Genomic DNA, 12,196 nt, shown 5'->3' with positions numbered 1-12,196 from the left:
TGCTATGGTAACCAGGTACATTCATGTACAATGGGAAGCTTCTTATACATTGGCTAATTTGACAATAAGGTTGGGGTGGATATGGATGAGTGTAACTCATAAGTGGTTTAACTCATAAGTGGTTGTAACTTGCCATTCTACATCTATGTATGTTATATTAAGTAATTCTAAAATTGAATGGAATGCTGCCAGAATGGAGTTTACCTTGTTAGACTAAGCACCAGGACAGTCAAAATCCATTTTGTCAATGGAAATTGTGTTTAGTTGGAGCAGAAGCTGTTGCATTTCATGGCAGCTGTTGACAGCTGTGGCAGCAGCAGGAGAATGAGGACATTGAAGAAAACACATGCAACAGTAAGTAAGTGCTGCACTGACAGGAAGAGCGTGGCTACGCATCGGGGATCTATCACTCCAGTCCAACTTCATGGCTTTTATCAGAGTATTATGTACTTACAAATGAGGGAGTAAGATCATGAACTGTCTAAAATGTCAGCTCAGGGAATAAAAGCTATGTGCTTCCCAGTTTTAAGTTTAATTTACCATTATTGGTCTTAAAAAGAAACCCATAGAATATTTTTATTAAATCTGTAGTTACCTGTATTTTGAAAAATATTATAAAGTGAAAAGATGGTGAAAGCAACTTTTCAGGACTATAATTGAGGTATTAATACTTTAAATATGTAGGCTATTTATCACTGAGGTTATTTTAGCTTCTATCTTGTATTAGGGTTTTTACTGCTGTGACAAATCACCATGACTAAAAGTTAGAGAGGAAAGGGTTTATTTTGCTTACATACCCTCAATTATAGTCTATTGAGGGAGGCAAAGGCAGGAACTCAAACCAGAAATCTGGAGATACGAGGTGATGCAGAGGCCATGGAGTGGGTGTGTGTACTAGTTTCATCCTTGCGACTGGCTTAGCCTGCTTTCATAAAGCACCCGGAATCACACGCCAAGGGATAGCCCCTACAATGGGCTAGGCCCTCTCCCATCAAGCACTAATTAAGAAAATGTCCTACAGGCATATTGATAGTTGAATCTTTTCTCTTATTTTAAAACTGAGAATACTTTTTCCATACAATTTATTTTGAACATGGTTTCCCCTGTTCCTCCAGGTCCTTCCCACCTCCCCACCAAACCAATTCCACACCTCCTTCTCTCTCTTTAGAAAAACAAATAGGCAGAAAAAAAAAGGGAAACATACCAGAATAAATAAAAATATCAAAGAGAAAACACAAGAAGCACAGGTACATACACCCTCCTCATCAGAAACCATAATTCACAGAGTAAAAAACTATAAGACAAAAAAATGCATGAAGTGATGAAACAGTGTCTCCAAAAATATCATTGTGTTCATTTTGTGTTGTCATCGTTTGCTGGGAAGAGGGCCTGCACTTAAGTGCTTTTATCATACCCGTGGAGACTGTTGCTTTCACAGGTCATGTCAATTGGAAATAGCTTCTTGGTTAGACATGGGAACTCATACTGATACTTGGCCTGGCTTGAACTGTGCAGTACCCATGCATGCTGCCACAGCTGCTCTGTGAGTTCATATGAGCATCATTCCTGTGTGTCTAAAAGACATGGTTTCATTGATGGCCTTCATCCCCTCTGGCTCTTAGAATCTTTTGACTTCTCGTCTGCGTAACTCCTTGAGCCCTAAGTTTGATAAAGACATCCTATTTAGGACTTTGTGTCCCAAAATCTCTCTCTCTCCATTTTGTCCCATTGTTTCTAGTCTGTAGTTGTCTATTTATGGCCTCTGCTCAGATGACTCTAGTTTTCAAGTTGATATAAAAATTAGCACATAGCTTACATTTATTGCTAATTGTATATTACAGCATTTTATTAGATCAAGGTTTATAGAGTCCTTCTATCTGCTGTTTTCCTGGTGTATTGTAGTATGAATCAGAATTTATGACCATTAAGAGTGATGAGTTTCACTACACTGTATGAAATTGTGAGTGTGAGAGTTTTTAAGAAGCCATATTAGGTAATCAGGAAAAGTTTTTGAAGGATTAAGTTCTGAGTCTGACATGCAGTATGTTCTCAAAATATTAACGCTTCCAACCCAGTGCCAAGACTTGCCCTCGTCAGTCACTTGGGCAAGGTGAAATAATTTGGGCAATAGTTGAAAAACACATTATCTTATATACTGCAGCATATAGACAGTGTGAACATGTACATGTATGTATATGTATGTGCTCCCATACATCTGTTTGGGTACATATGCAACAGTTTATGTCCATGCCTACTCAGATGGCTTATAATTCATTCAGTAGGATCATTCATTGTGTGTCAAATACTAGAGTTTGTGTATACAGTTTACTGGTCTTTTTAGTCTGGATATTGGTATCAGACATACTTGTCTGAATATTGGTGTCAGGTTAACATTTTTTCATAGAACTAAAAACCACCTTAGAATATATTAGTTTAATAATTTTCCTTAAAATTTTTAAAACCTCAGCCTATGGACTTACATGAAACGTTGCATCATGTAGCCTAATACACAGATTAGTAAGATCTAGATAAATGCAATAAAGCCTGATTCAGAGTTCTTCTTACCAAGTCAGCTTAATGACTTGTAGAAGTCACTAATGAGTATAAGTGTTTAAGTAGTGAATAAATAACAAAGACTTGTTTGTGAGTTAACTGTAGTTTGTGTAATGAATGTACCCGCTTGGTTTCTCAGAGAATTTTTTTTCCAGGTGAATCAATTCAGAACACAGTTGCAAACAGACTTTCAGTATAGGAGTCCAGAATTCAATCCCTATTTTCTCTAATTATTTCAAGTGTTCAGTAGCCATGTTAAGTAGGAAACCTTTATATCTGACACCACAAGTGAAGAGCATTTCTTTTAGTCTTTGCAGTTCTAGTACAACTGGAGTTGCAGCCAATGAAAACATGAGCCATGTGAACCTGGACTGCTGTTAATTTAGCAAGTGCTTCATTCAGCTCCTGTGTGTCACTGCAGTACTCTAGTCTAACTGTAAAAATTAACAGTGAAGTTTTCTGAAGTGTATTGTAGTAGGGATGGCAGTGTGTAAACAGTGTCAAGTGTTACAGAGGAAGGATGATTTAATTCTGACTTAGAATGTCTGAGCCTTGATAGAAATCTTGGGTTTCTTGGAAAAAGCCAACTTCTCAGTTATAAAAGTTGAGAGCACCTGACTTAGAAAAGTGTTTGCAAAAATAAAATCTTAAATGTTTGTGCAAGAGAATAGTACATAAATAATGCATGGATTAGAACATTAAAGTGAGGCTATTGGTTATTGGAGCACTAGATTGAAAAGAATAGAGGAGATTGATAGCTGGAAAGCTAGAGGACCAATGAGCTCTTTGTTATTCTTATCAGGTAGTTAAGGATAACGTCAGTGGTGTAAGGCTTAAAGCAATACCTCTGGTTTCCTTGTACAAAGAGGGAATTAAGACCCAGAAACACAGGAGAAGAACATGCATTCTGAAGCAGTTCAGAAGAATTTTGTGTTCTCAGCTACATGCTCTCATGTGTAAAATGGTCCATTCTGCCAGAGGCAAGTCCTTCAAGCAACAGATAAATACTGATTAAAAACAGTGATGATGACACCCGCGGATCCCGGCCCGCAGCAGCTCTCTGCTCCCAGACCCGGTGAGAGAGAGACCCAACCGCCTGGTCAGGGGGGCATTCCTGAGGCTGCAGAGCGGAAGAGACCACCAACACTGCTCACCCCTGCCCACATCCCTGGCCCAAGAGGAAACTGTATAAGGCCTCTGCGCTCCCGTGGGGGAGGGCCCAGGAGCGGCAGGACCCCTGCCTGAGACACCTCCGGAACCTGAAAGAAACAGACCGGATAAACAGTTCTCTGCACCCAAATCCCGTGGGAGGGAGAGCTAAACCTTCAGAGAGGCAGACAAGCCTGGGAAACCAGAAGAGACTGCTCCCTGCACACACATCTCGGACGCCAGAGGAAAAAGCCACAGACCATCTGGAACCCTGGTGCACTGAAGCTCCCGGAAGGGGCGGCACAGGTCTTCCTGGTTGCTGCCGCTGCAGAGAACCCCTGGGCAGCACCCCACGAGCGAACCTGATCCTCGGGACCACAGGTAAGACCAAATTTTCTGCTGAAAGAAAGCTGCCTGGTGAGCTTGGGACACACGGAAGCAGAATTTCTCTAGGACCGGGCATGTTCTGTGTTTACCGGAAGTCCCACACCCGCAGATCCCGGCCCGCAGCAGCTCTCTGCTCCCAGACCCGGTGAGAGAGAGACCCAACCGCCTGGTCAGGTGGGCACTCCTGAGGCTGCAGAGTGGAAGAGACCACCAACACTGCTCATCCCTGCCCACATCCCTGGCCCAAGAGGAAACTGTATAAGGCCTCTGGGCTCCCGTGGAGGAGGGCCCAGGAGCGGCAGGACCCCTGCCTGAGACACTGCCGGAACCTGAAAGAAAAAGACCGGATAAACAGTTCTCTGCACCCAAATCCCGTGGGAGGGAGAGCTAAACCTTCAGAGAGGCAGACAAGCCTGGGAAACCAGAAGAGACTGCTCCCTGCACACACATCTCGGACGCCAGAGGAAAAAGCCAAAGACCATCTGGAACCCTGGTGCACTGAAGCTCCCGGAAGGGGCGGCACAGGTCTTCCTGGTTGCTGCCGCTGCAGAGAGCCCGTGGGCAGCACCCCACGAGCGAACTTGAGCCTCAGGACCACAGGTAAGACCAAATTTTCTGCTGCAAGAAAGCTGCCTGGTGAACTCAAGACACAGGCCCACAGGAACAGCTGAAGACCTGTAGAGAGGAAAAACTACACGCCCGAAAGCAGAACACTCTGTCCCCATAACTGACTGAAAGAGAGGAAAACAGGTCTACAGCACTCCTGACACACAGGCTTATAGGACAGTCTAGCCACGGTCAGAAATAGCAGAACAAAGTAACACTAGAGATAATCTGATGGCGAGAGGCAAGCGCAGGAACCCAAGCAACAGAAAGCAAGACTACATGGCATCATCGGAGCCCAATTCTCCCACCAAAGCAAACACGGAATATCCAAACACACCAGAAAAGCAAGATCTAGTTTCAAAATCATATTTGATCATGATGCTGGAGGACTTCAAGAAAGACATGAAGAACTCCCTTAGAGAACAAGTAGAAGCCTACAGAGAGGAATCGCAAAAATGCCTGAAAGAATCGCAAAAATCCCTGAAAGAATTCCAGGAAAACATAAATAAACAAGTAGAAGCCCATAGAGAGGAGACACAAAAATCCCTGAAAGAATTCCAGGAAAACACAATCAAACAGTTGAAGGAATTAAAAATGGAAATAGAAGCAATCAAGAAAGAACACATGGAAACAACCCTGGATATAGAAAACCAAAAGAAGAGACAAGGAGCTGTAGATACAAGCTTCACCAACAGAATACAAGAGATGGAAGAGAGAATCTCAGGAGCAGAAGATTCCATAGAAATCATTGACTCAACTGTCAAAGATAATGTAAAGCAGAAAAAGCTACTGGTCCAAAACATACAGGAAATCCAGGACTCAATGAGAAGATCAAACCTAAGGATAATAGGTATAGAAGAGAGTGAAGACTCCCAGCTCAAAGGACCAGTAAATATCTTCAACAAAATCATAGAAGAAAACTTCCCTAACCTAAAAAAAGAGATACCCATAGACATACAAGAAGCCTACAGAACTCCAAATAGATTGGACCAGAAAAGAAACACCTCCCGTCACATAATTGTCAAAACACCAAACGCACAAAATAAAGAAAGAATATTAAAAGCAGTAAGGGAAAAAGGTGAAGTAACATATAAAGGGAGACCTATCAGAATCACACCAAACTTCTCGCCAGAAACTATGAAGGCCAGAAGATCCTGGACTGATGTCATACAGACCCTAAGAGAACACAAATGCCAGCCCAGGTTACTGTATCCAGCAAACCTCTCAATTAACATTGATGGAGAAACCAAGATATTCCATGACAAAACCAAATTTACACAATATCTTTCTACAAATCCAGCACTACAAAGGATAATAAAGGGTAAAGCCCAACATAAGGAGGCAAGCTATACCCTAGAAGAAGCAAGAAACTAATCGTCTTGGCAACAAAACAAAGAGAATGAAAGCACACAAACATAACCTCACATCCAAATATGAATATAAAGGGAAACAATAATCACTATTCCTTAATATCTCTCAATATCAATGGCCTCAACTCCCCAATAAAAAGACATAGATTAACAAACTGGATACGCAACGAGGACCCTGCATTCTGCTGCCTACAGGAAACACACCTCAGAGACAAAGACAGACACTACCTCAGAGTGAAAGGCTGGAAAACAACTTTCCAAGCAAATGGTCAGAAGAAGCAAGCTGGAGTAGCCATTCTAATATCAAATAAAATCAATTTCCAACTAAAAGTCATCAAAAAAGATAAGGAAGGACACTTCATATTCATCAAAGGAAAAATCCACCAAGATGAACTCTCAATCCTAAATATCTATGCCCCAAATACAAGGGCACCTACATACGTAAAAGAAACCTTACTAAAGCTCAAAACACACATTACACCTCACACAATAATAGTGGGAGATTTCAACACACCACTCTCATCAATGGACAGATCATGGAAACAGAAATTAAACAGTGATGTCGACAGACTAAGAGAAGTCATGAGCCAAATGGACTTAACGGATATTTATAGAACATTCTATCCTAAAGCAAAAGGATATACCTTCTTCTCAGCTCCTCATGGTACTTTCTCCAAAATTGACCATATAATTGGTCAAAAAACGGGCCTCAACAGGTACAGAAAGATAGAAATAATCCCATGCGTGCTATCGGACCACCACGGCCTAAAACTGGTCTTCAATAACAATAAGGGAAGAATGCCCACATATACGTGGAAATTGAACAATGCTCTACTCAATGATAACCTGGTCAAGGAAGAAATAAAGAAAGAAATTAAAAACTTTTTAGAATTTAATGAAAATGAAGATACAACATACCCAAACTTATGGGACACAATGAAAGCTGTGCTAAGAGGAAAACTCATAGCGCTGAGTGCCTGCAGAAAGAAACAGGAAAGAGCATATGTCAGCAGCTTGACAGCACACCTAAAAGCTCTAGAACAAAAAGAAGCAAATACACCCAGGAGGAGTAGAAGGCAGGAAATAATCAAACTCAGAGCTGAAATCAACCAAGTAGAAACAAAAAGGACCATAGAAAGAATCAACAGAACCAAATCAACAAGATAGATAAACCCTTAGCCAGACTAACGAGAGGACACAGAGAGTGCGTCCAAATTAACAAAATCAGAAATGAAAAGGGAGACATAACTACAGATTCAGAGGAAATTCAAAAAATCATCAGATCTTACAATAAAAACCTATATTCAACAAAATTTGAAAATCTTCAGGAAATGGACAATTTCCTAGACAGATACCAGGTATCGAAGTTTAATCAGGAACAGATAAACCAGTTAAACAACCCCATAACTCCTAAGGAAATAGAAGCAGTCATTAAAGGTCTCCCAACCAAAAAGAGCCCAGGTCCAGACGGGTTTAGTGCAGAATTCTATCAAACCTTCATAGAAGACCTCATACCAATATTATCCAAACTATTCCACAAAATTGAAACAGATGGAGCACTACCGAATTCCTTCTACGAAGCCACAATTACTCTTATACCTAAACCACACAAAGACACAACAAAGAAAGAGAACTTCAGACCAATTTCCCTTATGAATATCGACACAAAAATACTCAATAAAATTCTGGCAAACCGAATTCAAGAGCACATCAAAACAATCATCCACCATGATCAAGTAGGCTTCATCCCAGGCATGCAGGGATGGTTTAATATACGGAAAACCATCAACGTGATCCATTATATAAACAAACTGAAAGAACAGAACCACATGATCATTTCATTAGATGCTGAGAAAGCATTTGACAAAATTCAACACCCCTTCATGATAAAAGTCCTGGAAAGAATAGGAATTCAAGGCCCATACCTAAACATAGTAAAAGCCATATACAGCAAACCAGTTGCTAACATTAACATTCCTCAGAAAATTGGACATTGAACTGCCTGAGGATCCAGCTATACCTCTCTTGGGCATATACCCAAAAGATGCCTCAACATATAAAAGAGACACGTGCTCCACTATGTTCATCGCAGCCTTATTTATAATAGCCAGAAAATGGAAAGAACCCAGATGCCCTTCAACAGAGGAATGGATACAGAAAATGTGGTACATCTACACAATGGAATATTACTCAGCTATCAAAAACAACGAGTTTATGAAATTCGTAGGCAAATGGTTGGAACTGGAAAATATCATCCTGAGTGAGCTAACCCAATCACAGAAAGACATACATGGTATGCACTCATTGATAAGTGGCTATTAGCCCAAATGCTTGAATTACCCTAGATCCCTAGAACAAACGAAACTCAAGACGGATGATCAAAATGTGAATGCTTCACTCCTTCTTTAAATGAGGAAAAAGAATACCCTTGGCAGGGAAGGGAGAGGCAAAGATTAAAACAGAGACTGAAGGAACACCCATTCAGAGCCTGCCCCACATGTGGCCCATACATATACAGCCACCCAATTAGACAAGATGGATGAAGCAAAGAAGTGCAGACCGACAGGAGCCGGATGTAGATCGCTCCTGAGAGACACAGCCAGAATACAGCAAATACAGAGGCGAATTCCAGCAGCAAACCACTGAAGTGAGAATAGGTCCCCCGTTGAAGGAATCAGAGAAAGAACTGGAAGAGCTTGAAGGGGCTCGAGACCCCAAAAGTACAACAATGCCAAGCAACCAGAGCTTCCAGGGACTAAGCCACTACCTAAAGACTATACATGGACTGACCCTGGACTCTGACCCCATAGGTAGCAATGAATATCCTAGTAAGAGCACCAGTGGAAGGGGAAGCCCTGGGTCCTGCTAAGACTGAACCCCCAGTGAACTAGTCTATGGGGGGAGGGCGGCAATGGGGGGAGGGTTGGGAAGGGAACACCCATAAGGAAGGGGAGGGGGGAGGGGGATGTTTGCCCGGAAACCGGGAAAGGGATTAACACTCGAAATGTATATAAGAAATACTCAAGTTAATAAAAAAAAAAAAAAAAAAGGAAAAAAAAAAACAGCGATGATCTCCTGCATTTTTCATGGGAACATGCTTAGGGTGTGCTTAGTGCATATCAGTCACTGTCCCTAGCATCTGGTGTTTTCTGACTCATGTAACATCACTGCTACCCTGTAGTACTGAGTTATTCGACAATCTCCAGGCATAGAAGGGAGTGCATAGGTTCTTAGTTAGCTATGGTGTAGGTACGTTATCAGTTATTATTTAGGGATAGAAGACTCAAGGGCATTTTAATTGTGTTATTGATCTCAACTTAAGTAAATCTACACTCCCCACAAAATGCAAAGAAGTTTGGATAAGGCTTACACAGTAAGGCTTTCTTAAAAACATTTAAAAAAGGTTTTTAAAGGACTTTTTATCAATAGACTTTTCTGTTAGAGAAATAAGTATATTTGTATTTGTCCTCTACATCAGTTATTGACATTTAGGGCTTGAAGCTAGGTATGCCTTGTATACAGCAAACCTAGTACGGTTTTCTGATGCCACCTGGCAACACGCCAGTGACACTTCTAACAGGAACACTGTTTTGCTAGTTTGGACAGGAGAAGATGGCACGGTTCTTGCCCTGCAGAGAGTAACTTCAGTCTCTGTACATTATTTGAAGGAGACTGTGTGATTTTAAGGTGTCCTTTCCATCTGATTGGCTTGGAAAGATGTGTGGTGTTTCTTGTTTCTCATTCTCATTTTTAAATGGAAGGGACTTTAGAACAACAGGATTGGGTGCAATCACCTGTTTGGATGTAAACAAATATTTTCATAGTTATCACACCTAGTGATGGTTAGTGGAACTTGTTATTAGGTATATGCAAGTGTTATTAATTGAGTTAAGTGTTATTAAGTGAGTATACCTTATAGACATTTGAATAAAGTTTATGGTGACAAAGCTTAAATATCTCAGCTCTGGGCTTTTATTCATTAGTTCAGATTCCCAGGTGGCATCACATGCAATACTTTTCATTATAAAGATACATTAAGTTTTATCTCATTTAAGTATCCCTTTACAAATAGTTTTCATACTAAATGTAAAGACTTGGAATTTACTATCCAAGGAACCTGTTGGATAGCTTTAATTACGTTCTAAATAATACAAATAACCCCTTCAGTTTATGTGAAGAAGCAGTCTGTATTGGGTTAGCAGCTCTCCTGGGTCACTTAGTTCCTACCCTCCCCAGCTGTGTGTGCTGTTTCCACTTTACTGATCAAGATCTTCATTTTCTGTTGTCCTGCCTTTTTATTTTATTACTTTCCTTCCTATTTTAATCTGTTCTCTTCCATGACTCTTATCAAGTGACAATAGGCATCTTTATTATGTATTAAGGAAGTTAAAGAACTTTAGACCTTAGAAATACTTTTCTGAATGTGTGTGTGTGTGTGTGTGTGTGTGTGTGTGTGTGTGTGTGTGTGTGTGTGTGTGTGTGTATATATATATGTAGTATGAATGTGTACATATACACATATATAGTGGCCAGATTTACAGCCCTGTCAACCTGACCCTTTGTTACATTTAATGGAATGTTTTTGTGTACTATAAATGACAGAAAATGACAAGTAAAATAACTGGTCTTTTTGCTTGTATCACTCATTCTTTTCCCTCTCCTTGCTTACCACATCATGCTATTATTTATAATGAGAGCGTGAAGAGTCTATTTTGTTTGTGAAAGATCCATGTAAAATGGCACATTAACAAGATTATCTGAAGATAGGTAAGTAGTATTGTATTTTGGGAGTTGTCAGAACCTCTCAAATATTTACCAGAAACCTATATGGGTAGGCAGGAACCTATATGTAGGCTTAGTGTGGGGGCAGGAACCCCATGCAGTGTAGCCCTTGTTTGATCATCAGTGCTAGCAAAAATGATGATTTTCAGTCAGACATGCATCTATATGTATTACTTTTTTAGCTATACATTTTCGAGTTATTTTTAAAAATAATTATCTGATTGTTACTACTGCCTGGAATAACTTGAATTCTGTAGTTTATTTTATTAGCTATATCATGAAGATAGTGTCTTTGTCTTTTTGTTTACTACTTTGACCCTATTATCTAGAATAGTGCTTCACAGTTAATAAGAGTTAGTAAATGTTTAAGTGAATGGATGAATTTTGCACACTTCCAGTATTCACAAAAGTCTTAACATATTGTCAGCCAGGTGCTAGAGTGCAGAGGTTTATAAACAAATCAAGGTACTTGTTCATTCTGATAATGGTGGAAATGATTCACTGTGAAGTAACAGATGTAGAAATGGTTACAGGTAATTGTGGTAAAACGGTAACCCAAATAAGCCCGAGCATTGAAAACACAACTCAGTTATATGAATACAGGCTGTGCGCTTAGATTGGGCAGCTTTACCACCACACCACTATGTTCCCAGCTTTGAGATTCCCTATAACTGGCCGTTTCTCTAGGCCACCTGCTTCTCCATTTTCCTTCCACTACCTCTTCTTCAGTCTTCTTTCTCTCCTCTCTGTCTCCCCTCCTCCTCTCTCTTCCTCTCTCTCTAAAACCTTTTGCTCCACCTTTCCCTTCCACTGCCCAATCACTGGCTTTCCTCTTTATTGTACAAGTTAAAATGGGGAGAAGGTTTACTGAAGTCACCCGAGTATGTGATTCACTCCTGGTAGAGGCAGCCCCTCTTGGGGAAGTGGAATTAGCATCAAAATACAAACAGCACCAGGGCAATCCACAGTAGGTAAGGAAAAGTGCTTGTCACAAAGCAGTAAATGATAAGAATGTAAGGGTAATGTTTCCTGCAGTATGGTGGTCAGATAGGATTCCCTTGAAGAGACACTGTTCAGAGAATTCAGAGTAAGAACAAGGAGCTGCCATTGGAAAGATTTTGGAAGAGCCATCATTTTGATATTCCATTAAATAAAACTTACATAGAGAAAGACTTAAAAGTTCCTATTTTAAAATTTGGTATGTGACTAAAATCTTCCAAGGGTTATGAATCTCCTCTTAGAATTTTTACTAACATATATTAACTATACATCATAATTGCTTTCATTGTGATATTTTCATACATGTATGTTTTGAGCATCTTGGCTATCTGATTACTTCTAGTACCTTT

The 12,196-nt window shown here is 40.3% G+C and overlaps 1 protein-coding gene across 6 annotated transcripts in view; it reads left to right on the top strand.

Moving 5' to 3' along the window:
• Nucleotides 1-12,196, top strand: part of Fndc3a (fibronectin type III domain containing 3a) — a 177,454-nt gene that overhangs the window by 47,391 nt on the left and 117,867 nt on the right. Inside the window, exon 1 of one of the 6 annotated variants that reach the window (XM_006252299.5) lies at nucleotides 217-354. The exons of the other annotated variants lie outside the window; for them this stretch is intronic. Coding sequence (XP_006252361.1) covers nucleotides 289-354 — 66 coding nt within the window. The 5' untranslated portion in view covers nucleotides 217-288. Of the gene's footprint in view, nucleotides 1-216; nucleotides 355-12,196 lie in introns of those variants that run through there. 6 annotated transcript variants of the gene reach the window in all.

The sequence above is a fragment of the Rattus norvegicus genome, chromosome 15, assembly GCF_036323735.1.
Source record: "Rattus norvegicus strain BN/NHsdMcwi chromosome 15, GRCr8, whole genome shotgun sequence".
Taxonomy (NCBI): Eukaryota; Metazoa; Chordata; class Mammalia; order Rodentia; family Muridae; genus Rattus; species Rattus norvegicus.
The sequence above is the reverse complement of the archived record's forward strand: the minus strand, read 5'-3'. Positions and strand labels throughout refer to the sequence as shown.